The sequence below is a fragment of the Amblyomma maculatum genome, chromosome 9 (assembly GCF_055883805.1).
Source record: "Amblyomma maculatum isolate TAMU_Amacu chromosome 9, ASM5588380v1, whole genome shotgun sequence".
In the NCBI taxonomy this organism is placed as follows: domain Eukaryota; kingdom Metazoa; phylum Arthropoda; class Arachnida; order Ixodida; family Ixodidae; genus Amblyomma; species Amblyomma maculatum.
The window spans coordinates 68,734,780-68,754,700 of NC_139352.1; the positions used below are offsets into that span (position 1 = coordinate 68,734,780).

General features: G+C 45.9%; 2 protein-coding genes across 2 annotated transcripts in view; one reads left to right on the top strand and one right to left on the bottom strand.

The window, feature by feature from the left end:
- Nucleotides 1–19,921, top strand: part of LOC146179319 (G2/mitotic-specific cyclin-B2-like) — a 234,298-nt gene that overhangs the window by 136,058 nt on the left and 78,319 nt on the right. The gene's annotated exons all lie outside the window — the stretch shown is intronic.
- The window catches only part of LOC146179328 (sodium- and chloride-dependent glycine transporter 1-like), a 33,741-nt gene continuing 15,377 nt past the window's right edge, over nucleotides 1,558–19,921 (bottom strand). Inside the window, exons 8-15 of the mRNA XM_084579603.1 lie at nucleotides 18,684–18,787; nucleotides 17,917–18,041; nucleotides 13,700–13,812; nucleotides 11,209–11,337; nucleotides 9,208–9,307; nucleotides 8,390–8,490; nucleotides 3,747–3,914; nucleotides 1,558–1,958 (exon numbers count right to left, since the gene is read on the bottom strand). Coding sequence (XP_084435729.1) covers nucleotides 1,653–1,958; nucleotides 3,747–3,914; nucleotides 8,390–8,490; nucleotides 9,208–9,307; nucleotides 11,209–11,337; nucleotides 13,700–13,812; nucleotides 17,917–18,041; nucleotides 18,684–18,787 — 1,146 coding nt within the window. The 3' untranslated portion in view covers nucleotides 1,558–1,652. The remainder of the gene's footprint in view (nucleotides 1,959–3,746; nucleotides 3,915–8,389; nucleotides 8,491–9,207; nucleotides 9,308–11,208; nucleotides 11,338–13,699; nucleotides 13,813–17,916; nucleotides 18,042–18,683; nucleotides 18,788–19,921) is intronic.

Consider the following 19,921-nt stretch of genomic DNA (forward strand, 5'->3'; position numbering starts at 1 on the left):
CTGTCAACATGCTTACAAGCATAGAATGTTTTATGGTTCCTTCTACACTCCGTCTCGCCAAAGTAAGCCATGCACTTTTGCCAGTGTACTGACCACTGAAAGGTGCTGTGTGTTCAATTCTTTAGTCCTCCACTGGGATCGTGCAAAGAGTTTTCTTTGTATGTGTGTGTGTTGTTTATGTAGCAATCTAAGGATATAAATGTAGTGAGCGGGAAAATTGTACGGCAAAGAACATGGTGCATAAATCTGATTGTACTGCAGTTTTAGTATTTTAGGGTCACTTGCATAAAGTGGGCTATGATGGGGAGGCCCGGGCTGTGCCCGTTAGGGCGGATACTTTTTGTGAAAAAGCTGCTGTCATATTAAAATTTTAGCTATGTCCTGGGCATGCGTGAGGGCCCCTCGGCTCCCATTTTTGCTGATCATTCCAGGCGAAAATTAGACGATCGATTGAAGAGCTTTCTATGAACCCGTTTCCTTGATTGCTGTAGAATGATTGGGTGCACCCCCCTCTAGCCTTGTTCAGTGCTCTTTCATGAAGTGCGAATGTGTGTCAAGATGGTGTCCGCAGATTACTCACGCAGGTTCATGTGCCTCTGCTGCTGAAGCTAGGCAGGGGAAGGGAGATACACCTTTGTCACACTGTCGTGGGGTGTATTGTTCGGAATAGGATGGGGCGAGGTAACAGGGGGACTGGAACGAGATCGCCCATTCTCCACAGGACAGGGACAAAAACCGGTCACTTTCGTCCTCCTCCCTGGCCTTACCTCTAATTCCACAAAGTGCTGCCAGGGAATATAGGCCAAGCTAGCCCTGAAAAAGACCACTCCGCCATTGTAAACGAATTTTCCCCGAAGACATGAAAGCAGCTTCGACAATACAGTGCAGCAAGGGTAATTTGCGTGTGTATACCGTTTCAGGGGATGAGGGAGATGCCAAAACCTCTGGTCTCTGTACTGCAGAAAAAACGGTTCCGCTGCGGCTTCCGCTGTGCAAGCGTCAAGAGCAAAATATGAGGCCACGTGACCTTGCAGAGGCTGCCAACTCAGGCTGGTACTTTAACCTGAGGTCCCGACTCACACATGCTATTCCTAGGCCACGCAGACACGTTCGTAAGGCCTGGTTAAGCCTCGTTACGTATCACACAATGATGTACTTTACGACTGTTTGCGAAAAGAGTTTGTGAGATAAAAGGGGCTGCGCACAAAAGGGGCTACACGATGCAAAGCGTGCACAAATTAAGGGATTCATGCTTAAGCGAACGAAGATCAGCAAGGACGGCCGCGTATGGGAGTCGTTAACACTGTTACGCATTAATTAAAACGCAGAGCTGGTATATCCCACTACCCATTTGTTTTTCATTTCTACATATTGCTATTGGGGCATATAAATAAATATGCGTACAAGGAAAACAAATATTTCTAAGCACTGAAATTATGAATGCATGACAGAAAAAACTTCAGAGTTTCGCATGCTGCTTCAGGGTGCAACCAATGACTCGCTTATACCGCTAAAATAAAATGACGGAACAACTCTTTCGGATTTATTCCCCGAGGCTGGAGTACTGTGAGCGCACTCAGCCATTTTGCCTTCATGTGTGGCCACCGCCGCTGAAGTGTCACTCGGACTTTCAGCATATCTGGCTCTGGAAGCTAAGCCTTTGGCGGCTCGGCCTTGGCCTCGACCTTGGCCTCCGGTTTCGGCTCCTCCTGCTTGGCCTCGCCAGCAGCTGCGTCGTGATCGGGCTTGTCCACCTTGTTCGCCGCAGCCTCCTTCGCGTCTTCAATGGCCTTCAGCTTGAGCTCGAGCTCGCGCAGAGGCCTTTCGCTCTCGTTCATCCTCTCAACGTCCTCGGCCTTCATGTAGCCCTTCTCGAGCATGAATAGCCGGTACCGGCGTCGGTCCTCGTACCCCTTGGGGCCCCAATCATCGCGAGGGCTGATCGCCTTCCAGAAGTCCTGCGAGGAGACACTGCGCATGAGCCAGCAGATCGATACGAGTCCCAATCCAAAACAGAACTACATATATTTTTTTGTTTTAACAACAAAATTTCTGTGCGGGTTTTGACAGCGAACTTTTTGTGACTGTAGAAATGCTTGTAATAACATCAGAATTTTGTGTACTAGAGAAAAGTTCCACAGAACTAGAGACTGCAGAGCTGCAAAAACGTACTACACAACTGCAGAAAATCTGATGTTACGTCTGAACGACAAAATATTTTGTCGTATTTAAGCCATGATTCAGCAACTTTTTCTATTGGACAGATCAATGATTTCAATTTTGATGTTTACTTTAGATTGTATAGCTTACGCAGCATTGCCCAGAAGTACCGTGCCCTTTCATTCAGCTATCGAAGCTTCTGAACGGTGTCGAGGATCGTAAGTGCAAATGCATTGAAAGAGACTGTCAGAAATAAAATGTGAAGCCCTCCTATAGTTTGCGTGTCAGACATTCCATTGGGAAGGGAGAAGTGATCGTCTCTACGTGCCGTTGGCAAATAATTCCTGCCAGCCAGTTGACCGTAGCGTTTACTGCAACCGTGCAAATGATCCAGTTGCTATATAGGGAAGGCATAAATTGTTTTCAGAGCAGTCTCTTAAACTTGTACTTGAATTACGCGAAGTAAGCAAAAAATCGCAAACTTTTCACTGTAACTTATACCTTTGCCGAATCTTCAGCGTATGGTGTGAGCAGGACCACTGTAGTAAAGTGATTTCGGACTATATAAAGATAAGCTTGAGTTGTTCTGGCCGTGAACCGTGTGAAATTACTGACATAATTTCACATCTTAGTCATGTGACCTTGCACAAACCTCGCACTGGCAACCCGAGTGGAAATATACCCCCACTGAACTCCCGAGCCGAACACGTTCTCCTATCACATTCTGCCACACGCAGCTTTTACGCAATGACAGGTGAAATTGGACTTTGTCCCAAATTATGTACACGTCCCTCCAACGTCCTTGCTCCCAACACAGCAGTGGCGGCAATGTGGCGTAACTTTAGCCAATCCTTTTTTGAATCAAAATTGAAGATTTTTTATACAACTCCAGGACTAAAATATTATCATCATTATAAGGTTTAGGGACTGATTGAGCATCCCGGCGATAACCCGCGCGTATATACAGTGGTCTCGTGTGTGCAATGGTGTTTATATTTTACAGATAAAATAAGGAACGCACGGGACAACTATTTCAACAAGCGTACTCTCACTGACTAAACTGAAGTGTAGTGTGGTTAATTAAAAAAGAAATAAAAAGTAATATCACCAGCCAGCACCGTCTAAAGTACGACGGGCTTAAGCCAATGTAAAATAAAAGATTTCACAAAAGAGAAAACTTAACTCTGCAAAAAAGAAACAAAGGCACAAGCTGAAGAATAGGGGAAAGCCTACGTCTTGGCTTTTAACTTCTGAATAAAAGGGGGGGGGGCTCAGCACCTTGATTTTAGAAATGAGCATAATTATCTGCTAACTTTTCTATAGTTCTTGGGATAGCAAGTATTAGGTAGCCATGCTTGATTCCTGACTGATTTCTTAACAATATTTTGTCTGAGTACTTGACGATATTATCTTGACCTAAAATATTAATATAGAGTTCTTTCTCACATGCATCTTGCTTGTAATTACTTCCTCGTTGATATGTACTCCGGACCGTTGTCCTGGTCAGGTTCTATAGGGTCTGGTTCTTGATATTCGACCGCTCCTAAGCATCCTCTGCAAAAATGGCGGATAGTGCCCCTTCTCACCCATTTCATTGCCCACAGCTCCTTGAGGGCTACGGCTGGAATAATGGCCAGCCCAATGCCGGCCACGGCGAATCCGAGGTATTGAGCCCACCGCGGGAACTCATACAGCGCACTGTGACGCTTCAGCGTCACCCACTCGAAGTTTGTCACAGACGTTACGGCGAGAACCTGCGGAAAACGAGAACGTAGAGGGAAAACACTGTTGCTGCTGCCCTTTTCAATCGTATAAACACCGTTACCACCCCCCCCCTCCCCCCTCGCCTCCTGAACTCTGAATTAACAAGAAAAGAAATCTCCCCGTTCCGTCATGCACGGCATCTTTTACGGGACCGAACCTATGACACTAGAGATTTAGCTTACCGTGATCCGCAATTCGCCACCCTGACCCTCTGCCGCGCGTGGGCAATCCGCACAAGCTTATTGGTTCCGAGGCGGCAGGTCTATGTGCCGACGTCCAGTACGTGGCGCCATCTATCGGCGTCAAGGGGATCTGTGCATGCGCAGTGGAACACTCGGTGGAGGATCGCTGTAAACTAAAACTCTCCATTGAAGGGTTGTGCATCCCCACCGCCATTACACGCTAACACTGACCTATAACAGAACACTTTTTTTTGGGCACTAACCGAGTGGCAGCGACTAAATAAAATCCACGGTCGGCTGTAAATGTAACCGGGATTTGTGAGGCCTAGCCTAGCATTTTCAAGGATTGAATATTGTATAGAAATTCTACAATTCGGTGGTTCGGCTACTCATGTGCGTTCGTTTTCTCTGTTACTACCTCACGTCAGCACTGGTGTTATGAAAACTAAATCGGCACCATGACTAAGAGTTCGAACTATCTTCAAGTCTGTGCAGCGCAGACAGAGGCTGCTACATTGAAGAAATGAAACTGTGCACCACCGACCCGTTTGCAGTCGGTGTGCGCAAATGCATGATAAGCATCCATCTGTGGCCGTGAATAAATATGTGCGACATTCATGAGTTACTTGCCCTCCGCACGAGCTTCTTCACAAGAAACCAACTGAAAGCCGGCAGATGACTTGAAGGACGCAGATACGTTACAAGCGAGTGGGTTAAAGAGCTGTGGCTGAAGCAGCTGAACGAAGGCACAGTCATCGGCATAACTCATAACGACGCATATGAAAGCCGTAGAATGCTCCACCCAGCTAAACCGATGGGGTCTTGTAGCTCATATTTCGCACATAAATGACATCTGTAAATAAATATTTTATACTAAGCTTGTTATGGTACATGCATGATTCCACCATGATTATTCGAATGTTTGCATCAGCTGTGGCGGTAAAAGAGCAAAACAAGCAACTGACAAAGCGGTGACGCCACCTCACTGCATTTTGATCTGAAAAGATTTTTTGCGGTGGACAAATAAACCTCTTATAATTTAGTGCAGTTCTGACCAAACTCAGCTTCGCTGATTGTTATTGCTAAATAAGGTGATAAAGCTGTTCAAACGTTCCACAAAATACTGCCCGCCAACATTTTTGCCGAATCTGCATGACAGTGTTGCTGTAAACAGCGCGAGATGGTGCCACAGGTGCCATCGCTGGGACAGCGGCTCGTTTTGCTTCGCCGCCAGCAAAGACGATGTAAACAAGAAACTTATAATCAAATGAGGAAGGCACGCGAAGAAAATTCGGTGTAAAAAAATACTGACCACCAAAGGGAATTTTTGTGCGAAATTTGAGCTGCAAAGCGGTTTAGCTGGGAAAAGCATTCCACTGCTTCCATGCAACCACACAACATTCATGTTCCGGGGCGCGGCGCAGTGACAAAAATTGTCCGACGTGGCTTCCTGCCAAGAAGGGAGGAGAAGGGAGGACTAGGGCTTGTGCATTTATTTATGCGCCAGGTTGTATCGCGCTTTATTTATCTACGCGACCAAAACAATCCATTTCTCCGGACAGTGATTCAAGTCAGGCTCAGCAGACTCCTTCCAGGGTTCGTGGTGTCGTCATGTCAAAATATGTGCGGTGCCGTGACTGGATATCTGCGTGAAGTTATGCTTGCTTATAGGTTGTTAAATGTGCGTTTCTCTCATGAATATCTGTGCAATGTCACCAAGAAGAAACTCTATAGAGACCTCACTGACATCCATTGTACCCTTTGCCATACCGTGGAGGCCCCAGACAAGACGTCCTTAAAAGAGTTAAAAGAATGCCGGTAATATCTTCAGTCAAAACTTTTTTCTTTAAATTGCACACTAACACGCTACCCGTTAAGACATGGCTTCATAGCAAAGGCATCTTCGTACCCTGGACTACCAATTGTTTTCATGCAAAAAATCTGAAACAATTGTTTCACAATTAATAGAGCATGTTTTTCTTGACTGCTGGGACCCAATATTTCACTGGGATGTTTTACAGCGCACGCTTAAGAAACAGTTACCACTCGATCCATATGGAATAAGGTTCTTGCCGATAGAAACATCACAGGATATACCATATGATTTGATTATGCTTCTGGGCCTGCACTCAATATGGAAAACGAGGATGCAATTTGAAAATGCTGATCTTGTCGTGCGTCCTGTTCGCGAGCATTTTGTTGAAAGTGTCGTTTAACTAAGAGAGTGTTACCGAGCACTCCTTGATCCACCAGAATGGATTACCTTGCTTGATGTTTTGGTGTCGCTGACAGAATTTTAATCCGTGTTTGCCGAAGCCTGGCTTACGCGTTTTATGCACTGTATTTCTGATTTCACTTTCAAATGTCAAAGTCGTCAATAAAGAAAAAAAAGGGCGCGGCGCAGTGATAAAGCGCTGGACTGTGGATCCAAAGGATGGAGGTTCGATTCCCCAGTAGAAGACAAGGTTTATTAATCTATTTTTAAATCTCGCTGTCTAGACCTCCATGACGTCATCTCCTCTCGACCAATCAGAGCCGCTGCAAAGCGGTACACATTTTGTTCACGACAACGATGAGGCATTAAAGGCTTTCGCCTTAATGTCACTTCTTGTGGGATTGCATGACAGCACTTATTCCGCACGTTGGCCTTGTTCTTCCGGTGGATACAAAGGTGACAGACTGCCCCATAATCAACCAGAGTGGACCGCCCACGCGTCAGTGAATACTCCCTATAGGAAAACCAACAGAAGCCAAGCGGGCCCACGACTGACCCTGTGAAATCTGCCGAATGATTTACCTAATACTGCATGGCGAGGCAAGATTCAAAATATCCCCAGTTTACTCTAGGCAAGCTGTACAGCCTACAATTAGGCGGTATAACTCCTATCGCTGCTACTGCCTTCGCGATTTTCTCACTGGAAAAAAGACGGCATATCATTTAAAACCACATCTCAAAGTATCAAAATACAGGCTAGGAAATAGGAGGACATAAGTTCGATTGCGAACAAAGCATAACATTTAATTTTTTTTATATCTCCTTTTTAATATTCACTGCATATTATTTACCTCGGACAAGGTTTTTTTTTTTTCTTTAACCCTGCTTTCCTGGGCCAGAAACCACTGCTGTGAGATATACTGGGCGTTAGTCAGTCTCGGCACATAATCACTACTGGTGAGGCGCTTGTTTTGTTAGTTTGAATTTATGAAACTGAATTAAGCATAAAGTTTCCCTGCCTATGCTACTTAATAATAATAGAAATAAGCCAAGTAAAGTAAACAATGGAGTAACTCTAAGAGGTTAGAATATTGCAAAGCAGAAAAAATAAAAAGATTATAAAAGGAACGATGCAGTGACAAAAGAAGGCTAGTTACAAAGACAGGGCTGAGTCGGAGGGAGGTTTCGCACGTTATCTCGCTATGTGACTTATACGTTGAGCGACCGACGTTATCCGCTTTTTTTTTTTCGTTCGTTTTTTTTTGGATGAATTTTAGGCATTATGGATGCATTTTATGTGCACTTTCTTTTGTTTTTGCGAGTGATGCGGTGCCGACTGTCGGCCGACTATTTCCTTCGGCGCAGTGTGTCATAGACGCTGACATCACGAAGACACGATGTTGGCCGACCGATTCGGCGTCGTGTCGTGCTAGTGTGACAAAACATTTAGGGAGCTCCGGACGTGGCAGTACAAGCTGTCATTGACTTCGTGATCGCCTAATATGATGACATGGTTCTCCTGAATCATGAAGATGACTTGTACAGCTGTGAGTCATGACTGGTCACATGACCCACACACGCTACCTTACAACATGGCTTCTGTCCACAGCAATCGCCACCTATAAGTCACTAAGAAATTTCTCATGACGTATGTATGTAAGTGGTTGTTTATTAGAAATTAAAAAACAAAAAGGAAAAGATTTCTGCCAGCCCCGGTACCTGCAGCACAGAAATGTTGTAACCATGTATCACTGGTCATGCTCCCCCATATGCCTCAAATAAGACCTGCACATACACGACACTATGATTTTCATACGCACCAATCAACACCTATCCATTCCTATTTATCACACGCCGACGAGCAGCCATGTAATATATATAATGCGTAATCACTCACCTTAATTTATACACACATAATGTGACTGCTACTAATAACACACAAAGCACAAAATACCAACCTGGTGTGATAGCGACGCGCCAAAAATAATCACGACAAAACTCTTAAAATGCCTTCATATGCTTTCACGTAAGGCCTAACAACGCTGTGCGAGGGACACGTGTCACTCACCACCACGGCCACCGGAAGAACGAACTTCCACGTGATGTACATGAAGGTCCCGGGCGGTCCACCCAGCATGAACTCCATGTCAGCTATCATGCGCGAAATGCCTGCGCGCATAGCAGAATGCTAGTGTTACAGCCATGCGCAATACACCACCCTAACTTAGGGCTCCATCATAAATAAGGTTTGAAGGAAGTTAGATTGCCGTAGATGTGGTAGCGCACACATATACCGGTTTGCCGGACGCCTCCTGTACACGCTCATTGACAGGGGTTAGTGATAATCGCGGCCACTGCACCTACATAGGAGGGGTCCGGACGCATCCGCTCGGCTAAAGGCCTTTATTTTTGAGTCTCTTGACAAGAGAACTTTGTGCAATTTATGCGTCAAATTCTCTCTCCTGTTCTCGCCTTTATCGCGCTAAATGCACTAGAAGTAGATGAAGCACACTCAAAATGTGAAATTCATGATCGGCCTCAGTTGCCCTGTCTGGCGAACTGGCATTCACGCCCCTTTAATAAATGTTAAGTCCGCTTCACCTCACTGTTGAATACCCCACTGAAGGCAGAAGTGAAGTTTTGTGGAACGTTTATATTGTAGTCATGATTCGTGGATCCATGAGCACAGGAGTTCACATATATCAACTAGCAGCACAACAAGCATTTGTGGAGCAGTAACATACAGTTACCTTGTTTTTAAGTGGCTAGTGAAGCCACTTTCCGGACAGCACGCAATATGGGAAAACCAGCACAACGAATCATGAAAGTAGTCTGCACAAGTGTCAAGACGAAAACTACTTTAACAGTACGATGAACACTGCTCACCGTAACCAAACACGAGGGTAATCATCTCTCCAACTCCCACCCAAGGGATGAGGTGACTGGAGACGAACTCATCCAGCAGCGTCAAGATGTAGAGTCCTCCCTGCGACGACAAGCATCCATCGTAAGCCTAAAAAATGTACCGGATGTAAGGCAGCCCAAATGCCGCAAGCCTATACCGAGCAAGATCACCACGTACGGTTAAAAATACTGTGTTAGAGGAGCTGAAAGTTGAGGTGCTGAGGAACGGAAGACTTTACTAAAAGTGCATTGATGTGTTTCTCTCGTGGGCTTTGTGTGTTTCGTGGGTTATTCCCTTGCTACGCCCCACGTAGTGTCACAAGAGCGTACAACCTCTATTCGTGACTTCAACGCTTGGCTAAAGGAATAAAGGGAGGCTAAAGGAAGGAAGCACCCGGAAGTAGTTCAAGGGAAACAAGATTTCTTGAAGCATAGTGAAGCTGGATTTGTACTTCGAATTTGAATCGTTGTCGAAAGTGTCGCTATCTCTCTGGTCTCAAGTAATCTGATTGGCTGAAACGCCAGAAACAGAAGTGGTGGACACCAAACTGCCATCTGGTGCCGGTGTTTCCACCAATTCGGTGCATCGAAATCAAGAAGATAGCTACAATTTCCATAACGATGTAAACTCGGAATAAGGACCCTGCAGTTTATCAGCACTTTTCCCAAGGTTCGTTTTGAAAATTGTGCATATATACACCTGAAATAATGAAACGAATTTGTTATATAACGTGTATGCTACATGAGACGTAAGGTCACATATTGGCATATTGACTATAGGGGAGACGTTAAAAAGGAGGGCTGCAGCTTATACTCGACTACCTGGACCTCTTAGTGCACTGACACCGTGTAAAAATAGGCCCTTTACACATATTCCACTTTCATCAAAATATGCCAGCCGACGGCGGATTTGATCCCGCGTCCTGAGGCTAAGCCGCTGCAATTATGAAGAAATAAAATGGCTGTGCACTTTTCTAGTGCAATCTCGCACCTCGATCTGCTTACCTTAATATTAATAATTGGTTCACAGGAAAGGCTCAGTATCTGTCACACTTTGTTGTTGTGGCTCCAGGAAAAAGCAAAAGAAAATGCATGGGCCTGCTACTGGCTCTGTAGCTTAGCCACCTATGCTGCCTCGTGTGGACAGAAGAGAAAATAGAGAAGAAAGAAAAAGAAGAGTGAGAGAAAGACGCGCGCCACCATAACCGCCGTCCACGGCCTACAACAGATAAAAATTCCGTGGCAGGCTAGCCCCCGTCGCAGCGTATTTACGAGCTGTAAACCGCCCAACACCGAAAGAAAACACAACCAAAACAAAACATGCGAATTGCCTTTTTAAACATAGTCACCTATACCGTTTACTTTAAAAAGTAGAACGTGAACATAATAAAATATCTAGGATTATTGAAAACTTGTTTTAGTAATAGCTCCAGTGGTGGCCCGCCGGCCCACCGTGCCCCCAAATAGAGACAATTTGACCTAGGGATTGCTAGGGATTCAGGGCGGCTGTCGAGAAAAAATCAAGGCAACACTGCCATTATTCATGGCGAGTTTTAGCCGCTCCCCAAAGTCAGCGTCTCTCAGATGGCGCGACCATCTTAACCGATGTGAAGAGCTATTACTAAAACAATGTTTCAATAAGCCTAAATACTTTTTTAGGTTCACGTTCTACTTTTTAAAGTAAACGGTATAGGTGACTAAGTTTAAAACGCCAAATTCGCGTGTTTTGTTTTGGTTGTGTTTTCATTCGGTGTTGGACAGTTTACAGTTCGGAAATACGCCCCGTCGCAAGCGGTGGTGACCTACTTGCCCCAGCCCCATCAGGGCCAGGATCAGCCACAGTAGTGAAACTGTCGCTTCTGAATTAGGCAAAGGCTTTGCCCAGTTAAATCTAAAATAAAACCAAGCCAAAGCGGCAAGATCCGGCGCCTTCCAGTCCAGAATATAGGCTTTTGCAGGTCAGTGTCACTCTGTTGCGCTTACCTGCGACGCGATTGGAAGACCCAGGACGAAGAGGCAGATGCAGCAGACGGTGGCCAGGTACGTCTCGTGAGCACGGCACGCTGGTAACTCGTCCTTCAATGGTGTCAGAGCTGCCTCGACGAAGCCGAACTGAAGGAGGGTAACCGTTATAGTTAAGGGAGGTAAATTTATATATCTGACCTCTAACGAGTATCGGTACCAAAACTTCCCTTTCATGTCTTTGTCTTTTAAAATTATGCTTTGATGTTAGAATACATGGATCATAACTTGATATTCGCCTACCGCTTTAGTATTACGAAAGCACAAACTCAGCATTTCGGAGCCGAACAGGATTTTCTAACACTTGTGTCCAAGAGACAGATCAATAACATAAATGTCTTGTGAGAAGCGAGGACGAATCCGCGTTCAAACACGAGCGCCGGTGGGTGGATTTCGATGGAGGCGAAAATGGAGAGGTTGCTGTGCCAGCGCCATCTTGAATTTTCTAGATGGCGCTGGCTGTGCGGTGTTGGTGTACGTGAAAGATTATTAGTTGGTCAAATGTATTAAGGCGAAAGCCTTAATACATTTTTGTCGTAATATTGCGGGGACGGTAATAGCTTTTCGGCTGAGAGAGCTGTATACGCTTCGCATATGCGCATCCCGTTTGGTTTCGGTGTGAACTGAACGACGGCTGTGCCACCTTTTGTTTCTTAGCGCCTATTAAAATGAACTGAATTCAGTGCTTTAGAGAATTAAGACTAAGTATCGGCGAACATATGGCAGATTTTTTTGTGCCTCATAACGTGCTAATGACCTTTTAGACGCTACAGGTATCGTTTGGTTGATGAAACCTAAATAGCATAAAGATGAGCTTTCGCAGACACATAATCGCATGGTGATCCATGTATTACATCGCCTATATATTGTACTGCCTAATGATAATCCAAAACTAAAATGCGCATTTAAATTAGGCGTCGAATACTCAAGAGAAGCGGAACAGAGTGAATGGCAGGAACCATGACAACCTTTAGTTTTTTGCGACTTTTGCACAGTGGTGACATGCAGAGTACATATTTTAAAGTAAAAATGTATTCACATATTGATTATAAATCATTCATGTGCATACATGTGTTTTTGCTTTCTCTGCACTTCAGAATTCGAATTATCGAAAAGCACTGCTCGCGCAGGTTAATCTATCATTTCCAAATCTGCGACAAAAGTCGCCATTGTAAAATAAACTATTTTGTGGCATAAAAGGGCATTCAAGAAGCTTCACGCAAATTCAACCAAGAGTAGATATCCAATTGGCTGCCGTTTTCGACCGTATCGATCACGCTTAAGCCACTGCATATGCGACGATGCTCAAATTAGAGCAAGTGAGGGAACAATTTTAGCAAGGTCTTTGCTGTGCTGATAATTTTATGTTAATAAACTACTTCACTTGACATTTGCCGATTTCGGAGCCACCATTTTGATGCGAGAAGCTCAACTAGGCTCGTTAACACCACGCTTCGCGTGAGCCGGAGCTACCGGAGCCTCCGATTTGCACTTCTACGCATGCGCGAAACCGAGTGATGTCATGCATGACGCAGGTGGCCGCCGTCGCCGCTGCTGACTCCGTCGCCTTTACTACAGTGTTCTAGAACACTACCTTTACGTCGCCTGACCTTTCGCCGCCGCCGCGCGCTACTGCGCATGTGCGCCGCCGCTTCTCCTCCTCGCCACCGTTTGGCCTTCCGTGCGCAGCTTTCGCTCTTCCCACGTTCACTCCCACTTTCCTCCCTTTCCTTACGGCGCGGTTTAGGTGTCCACAGAAAACAAGTGAGACAGTTACCGCGCCTTTCCTTTCCTATAAATCAATCAATCAATCAGTTGAAAGGGGGAGGGGGAGTATATAAGGCGCGCTTGCTCATAGATCAGGCGCAGACACTCGCCATGGAAGGAGCAGGAGAAGCAACAGTCGGACGGCGCAGCAACACCGATTCAGAAGTGGTAGCTTGCGAGTTGACTAAAGAGCAGCGAAGATGTGAAAAGCGCAAGGCTAGACGAGCGGCTTTTCTCTTCGAGATATCCAGGCTTAACCTTAGCTAAGCCACAGCTAATTTTTCAAGCAGCACTGGTGCATATACGCACCACTCCACGCACATGCAGGGGCTTAAGCATGATCGATAAGGTCGAGAACGTCAGCCAATCACAGATCTTTGCTTGGTTAGATTTGCGTAAACATTTTGGATGAATTTTTATGCCGCAAAGTAGAGCTTGCTTTATCGTGGCGACTTTTGTCAGAGGTCTGGGGAAGACAGATTTACCTGAACGAGCAGTGCTATTCGATGAACCGAAGTATGAAGCACAGGGAAAGCAAAAACAAGTTCCGCAAGAACCACAGGTCCAGGGCCATGAATGTGAGCTTTACCGCTGTTCTCTTCCCCCTTTTTTGCAAGCAAAAAAAAAATGCAGTATACCGCACGCTTCGCTAAATCGCGGATCTGTTGTCTTATTCAGACCTCACCTCGGAGTCGATGGCCAAAAGGAAGAGCATGGCAAAGAACGTCGCCGACCAGAGGCGTGGGAATTCGATCAGGCTTAAGGCTTGCGGGTACACCACAAATGCCAGGCCGAACGCTGCGGACAGAGAGATGTGGGAAAGAAATGCTTTGATTAAGTTACAAGCGGTCATTTATTGGTTTGGTTTGGTTTGTGCTGTTTAACGTCCCAAAGCGACTCAGGCTATAAGAGACGCCGGAGTGGAGGACTCCGGAAATTTCTACCACCTTGGGTTCTTTAACGTGCACTGACATCGTACAGCACACGAGCTGTACCATGTCAGTGCATGTTAAAGAACCCCAGATGGTCGAAATTTCCGGAGTCCTCCACTACAGCGTCTCTCATAGCCTGAGTTTAATCCCCTGTATTTATGTAGCCTTGCATTTCAGCCCTGAGCATAAAGAGTGTGAAACAAAGCTAAAAGGCTCTGTAAATGAACATCGTAAAATTTGTGGTTCTTCTTGGTACTGAATTTGCCCCGCCGGGGTGGTGCAGTGGTAAGACGCCCGACTACTGTGCCGGAGTTCCCGTGTTCGAACCCGACCGCGGCGGCTGCGTTTCGATGGAGGCGAAACGAAGAGGCGTCGTGTGCTGTGCGATGTCAGCGCACGTTAAAGATCCCCAGGTGGTCGAAATTACTCCGTAGCCCTCCACTACGGCTCCTCTTTCTCTCTTTCCACTTTCATTCCCACCCTCCTCCCTTCCCCTACGGCGAGGTTCGGGTGTCCACAGAGCAAGTGTGACAGTTACTGCGCCTTTCCCTTCCTGTGAACCAATTTAACTTGGTACTGAAGACATTTATACAGTATCAGTTGCTCTTTCGTAGCTCGGATTGCGTTGGATTAGTGCTCAAGTGTATTCGATCCTTGTAATAGGAAGACAAATCATGAAACAGAAAATACAAGAGAGTGAGAGCGAAGAGAAATACGAAGCAGGGGAAAAGTCAGGAAAGGACGACAGAAAGATGAGAAAGGGAAGAAAATTGAGGAGATTGTTATGTGAAGAGAAATGGACATAATGGCTCCCGCAGAATGTTTTTACTCATTGTAGTTTTTCGCAAAGTATAACCGTCTACGTGAAACGCTGCCACGGGGTGCATGCTTGAAAAAAGGGCGCGTTAGGCAAACAGTAGTAGAAAGTATTAATGAAATCACTTATAAAACTGGCACTAGGAAGTAATGATTCGTATTTAAACTTAATGAAAAAATCATCGCTAGTGCCTCAAATAAAGAAACAAAACGTTAACCATGCTGCAGCAAAGGGTAAGAAATGCAGTCTAATGTGCAAGATAGGGGCTCCACTTTAAGCTTGTGTAACTTCCATGTTCGCTGGATGGTGTCCAAAATTTTTTCTTCAACTAATTGACGGTTATCACAACCTGGGCTAAAGGCGCACTAAGAAGATATTTGTTGCAAAAAGAGCCGTTTCTGCAACAGACTAATGACAACAAATCGACCGTAATTGCCTTTTCGTATTGCAAAACATAGCCAACATATTCGAACTCGATTCTTGCATTCTATCATAATGAATAACGTTGGAGGCTTAACTAGAGCCATAAAGCTAGCTTTTGGTATCGATGGAAACAAAATAAAGGGCAGTGAGTTCAGATGGGCTTAACTAGTCTGGCTATCCTACAAAAAGATGGAGAGGGAAATAAATTGAAAACTTCGCGTGCGTCCCAAGCATCACTGCTAGCGTTCAAAAGCACACAAAACGTTCACAGCCTTGAACTCAACCCTGAGTCCTTTGAAGGCGCCATCAGCTCGTGCACTGTTTTTCTCCTGGACGTAGGCGTAGTGTAACGCTCAAGGAAGTATTCGGTCACGTTTAAATCGAATCACAAAATAGTGTCCAAACATATCAACGCACCCGCAGTTCTTACAGTCTGTGGAGTACCTGCTGTGACGAGGCATTTGTAAACTCCACTACCAAAAACAAGCAACACGACAGCCTAGCATCGCAGCAGGCGAAGTCGAATAGTACGGTGTGTTGAATTAGGAGACCCGGCCAGTCGTCAAGGCGGTGCAAACGCAGTGCCGAGTCTTCGAGCGCAGAGAATCACGCTTAAGTCATGTTTTGGCACTATCTTGCAGATAGGCGTTGCTGCTTCGGCTCTTGTAAAACAATGTCGGCATATACTGTGGGCCGACTGCGCCTCATTTTCAATTAAGTCGTCTTCGACAGCGTGACTTTCCCCGCCAGTGTCATGATCTTTCAGTGCTGAGCCTTGTAGCTCTTACTCCGTGAATAGTTTCTCATGGTCCCCATGGCGTAAGGAAGATTCGACAAATTGTAGGGTGGGTGGCTTTGCAATCACAAAACACAGCCCATTTATATATAGTTTAGGTAAAAACTTTCCCGCAAGAAATGTGTCCTGAGAAAGCGGCCCCTAGGAAAATAGGTCCCCAAAACAAAAGCTGGCCCTAAGAATAAAATTTTCCTGAAGTTACCGCAAAGAATTGCAATTTGTGTTGACTTTCTTTTTCCTTTGAGAACATATGTAACAGTTGTTTGGAATCTGGGACCTTTGGGTGCCTGACACTTTTACAGGCGCTGAAGAAGGCAAGGCAAAAAGCATGGTGAAAGATCTCACCATGATATGCAATCAAGCTAGTGTCGTACAGTGTATGGTCTCTAGCTCCGCAGATCACTAATTAATCATTAAGAAAGGTATAATCGAGTGGGTAATATATATAGGAAGCTGCCCAGAACAGATGGAATCACTGGAACAATCTCGCAGATCTTTCTGTGACAAGAGTCAATATTTCCGGTGGCGATTATAGTTCTTTATGTACTTCCGGTGCTGATGAAAGTGTCGTAAGTCTGGCAGGCCAAGGCTTAACCGCTCGTTGACCATGCCCACAGTGAAGGCCGTTTCTAGCGTCTGGCCCACCGAATACCATAAAAATCGCGATAGAAGGCACTTCGACCAGTGATGTTGCTGAAGCGCAGAACAACGCAGACTGCAGAGACACGCTTACCCTTGGCCCCCCTTTATCTGCTACCGTTATTTATTTTTGTTATCAATGCCCGCATCAGTTCAATGTTCGATCACTTCCAAGTCAACGGGTACAAGCGCTTCAGCATACTATCTTAGAGCTCACCACAGGTAAGCACAATCAGTGCTTCATAGCACAATTGCGTACGTACAGCACATGGGAAACAAGAAAGAACGGAAAGCATAACATACAAATAAGGTTTCAGCTGAACAAGTAAATGTAAGGTAAAAGCGCTATATATCGGTGACAGCAAAAGAAATTATACCCTAATAAGCCGGGCAATAGGGAATGTCAAAGCTTTATGTTCCGATATGTTTGATTGCACCTGTTAGGAGACTTCTTTGTTCAACTTCACAAATAGACTTCTGTTTTTTTGCGCGCTCGTTCTTTCGGTGACATTTTTCCCAGGGGCATATTTTTCAGTGACTTTTTTATCAGCACACCCTAACGATGCGATGCTTGCTGACTTATTTACTACAGAGTGGTACAGAGCGAGGCTAATTCTGCCCCTGAAGAAGGAAGTTGGTCTATTCGAAATCGGTTGACAGCATCAGTTTTGCCGAAAGAATCGCAGCGTCCCGAACCAGTAGACGAGACCAAGACATCTGTATACTTGAGTACCGTTAGTATGGTTGGTTTGGTTTGTGGGGTTTAACGTCCCAAAGCAACTCAGGCTATGTATACTAACAGTACCCGCCGGGGTGGCGCAGTGGTTACGACGCTCGACTACTGTTCCCAAGGACGCGGGATATTCGACGTGGAGTTACGTCATAGCTTTAACCGAACTCGGTAGCAGGTGTAGTCATCTTCTGAACTCCTCCAAAATTTCACAGCTTTGTTCTGCCTTTCACTCCCTTCCAGACCTGCCGGCGTGGACACTACGAAACACCATTCAAGTTGCAATGACGTCAAATCGTGGCACAATGCCTCTTTACCCGGATATGAGGTGTGAACCACGTGACGCACTCTGTAGCATTTCTGCAGTTTGCTGAAGCAGTGTAATTCTGATAAGCGATTCACGAAGATAAAGCTAAAGTGAAGCTTCTGCAAGTTTCCTCTCTAGAAGGCGTGACGCGTAGGGGTACCTTCACTAAAACGTCTTTAAGGACATTGTTTGAATCCAATTCCGTTAGCATCGAGGAACAAAAGGGAATGGAGTTACGAGTGTGGAAGTTCTTCGCACCTGACTGCACAACATCGGGAACGGGCACATCAAGCTGGAACGCCATGTTTCCCAGCACAGAGAAGATGACGACCCCTCCGAAAATGCTGATGAAGGAGTCCGTCGCTGCGATGATGTAGACGTCCCTGAAACATCATGAAATGTAACGTCAGTTTACACGCTTTCTGACCTACCGCCGAACGAGCGTAACGTCATGAAAAATTCAGGGGGCACTAAAGCGTTTGGCTCACTAGAGTGCTTCAAGGCGGAAGCCTTCTCCGCCACGCTGCTTAAGCATTGACTGCGAGACCGTTTGTAGATCGAGTAGAATTGTGACAAATACTGCACCTTTTCTTTGCTGTCAACCAATTGTAAACGCCGCCGATGCCTGCTGTTTGCGTCTATTTCTATAGCTCTGTGGTGCGGCGTTCAAGGAAGCCCCAAATGAAAGGCGTCGCACGAACGCCTAGATCGAACGCCCGGCGGGATCAGCTTCGCATATGCATGAAGCTCCTGGTGACGTCATCACCAGTCATGACTTCATGGCCGGATGTGACGTCATTGTCATCATTGTCACCCCAAGGGCTATGGGAATTAATTTACACCTCATGGGGATCTTTAACTTGCAATCAGAGCGTACACCCCAAGGGCGAACTTTATGTTTCACCTCCAGCGAAACGCTTAGTCACGACTTTTCAACAGCACTGGGGCAGGATATTCAGCTTTGGGCAGATTTAGAGCTTTTGGTGCCCTTGGAGTCTCCGCGGCGACGTTCTGTCTGCACTCACCGTACGATGTTGTTGCTGAAGTCGTTGTAACTGGCGAGGCACATGTTGAGGCCCTGGGCGAGGCTGATGGAGAAGAAAATCTGCACAGCCGCCGCTCTCCATGTCTGCCAAGCATGGGAAGGGAAAAAAAGGAAAAGGACGTCTACCTTTAACCTTTTTAGAAAACCAAATACTCTGACTCATTTCCGTGAAACGACAATTGTTGTTGCAATCAGAGCACAAGCTGTTACGCAAACAGCGCCTAAATGTCCAGCTGTGAAATTTGCGGAGCTCAGTCTACATCGGCGTGCATTGTCATCATCGATAATTTGACACATGCAGCAACACGAACAGCCTACATCATGAATACCAGATGGGAGATAAAGGATCAGCCGATAAAGCTGCTAGCGCGGACCTTATTCAAATCACGAGGGACCATTTTCATACCCGCGAGAGTATATTCCATTTCTGACCCTTTATCGCCAATCCATTTACCGTGACGTTCGCTGCTGTGCAAGAAGTTCGTGCGCGGGTCTTGTTAAGTTCTCGATGCCCAAACACGCACCCACACATGCTAACATTGACACACGCGATCACGTGGAAACAAAGGAATACAACGTATTTTTACTATATCGATCAAAGGATCCCTTTAAATAAAAAGACATTAATAATAATTAAATTTAGGTCTTATTTGCACCATGTGTAAAGCAGTCAAATACAAAGGTCAGTGAGCAAAGTGCCATTTTAAGCTTTCAATGCCGGCTGTGAGTCCAGAGGAGTTACGAAAACATACAGGTCAGATACGGCATTTAGGAATCGCGGCGAAATGGCAACTTTTTACTATTGTAAAAGCAAGACCCTTGGATCGCTTCTCCTCGCACGCTTTTATCTACACCTTCTCTGCGCCCAGCTTCTCGAACGCTTCGCCGCCAAGCTCGTCATTTTGCCATCCGTGACGGCATGCTTTACCGCCGAAATTACCTCTCCGACGGACGCAAGTGGCTCCTTGTCATTCCTCGGCACCTCCGTTCGGAAATATGCGCCGCTTTTCACGCCGATCCTCAGTGTGCCCACGCCGGAGTGTTGAAAACTTACACCCGTCTTCGCCTCCGCTATTACTGGCAGGGTATATGCCGCTTCTTACGCCATTACGTCCGCGCATGCCAGGAATGCCAACGCCGCAAAAACCCTCCACATCACTCTACCGTTCCGATGCAGCCCTTGCCCTGCCCCAGCCGGCCATTCGACCGTGTGGGTAT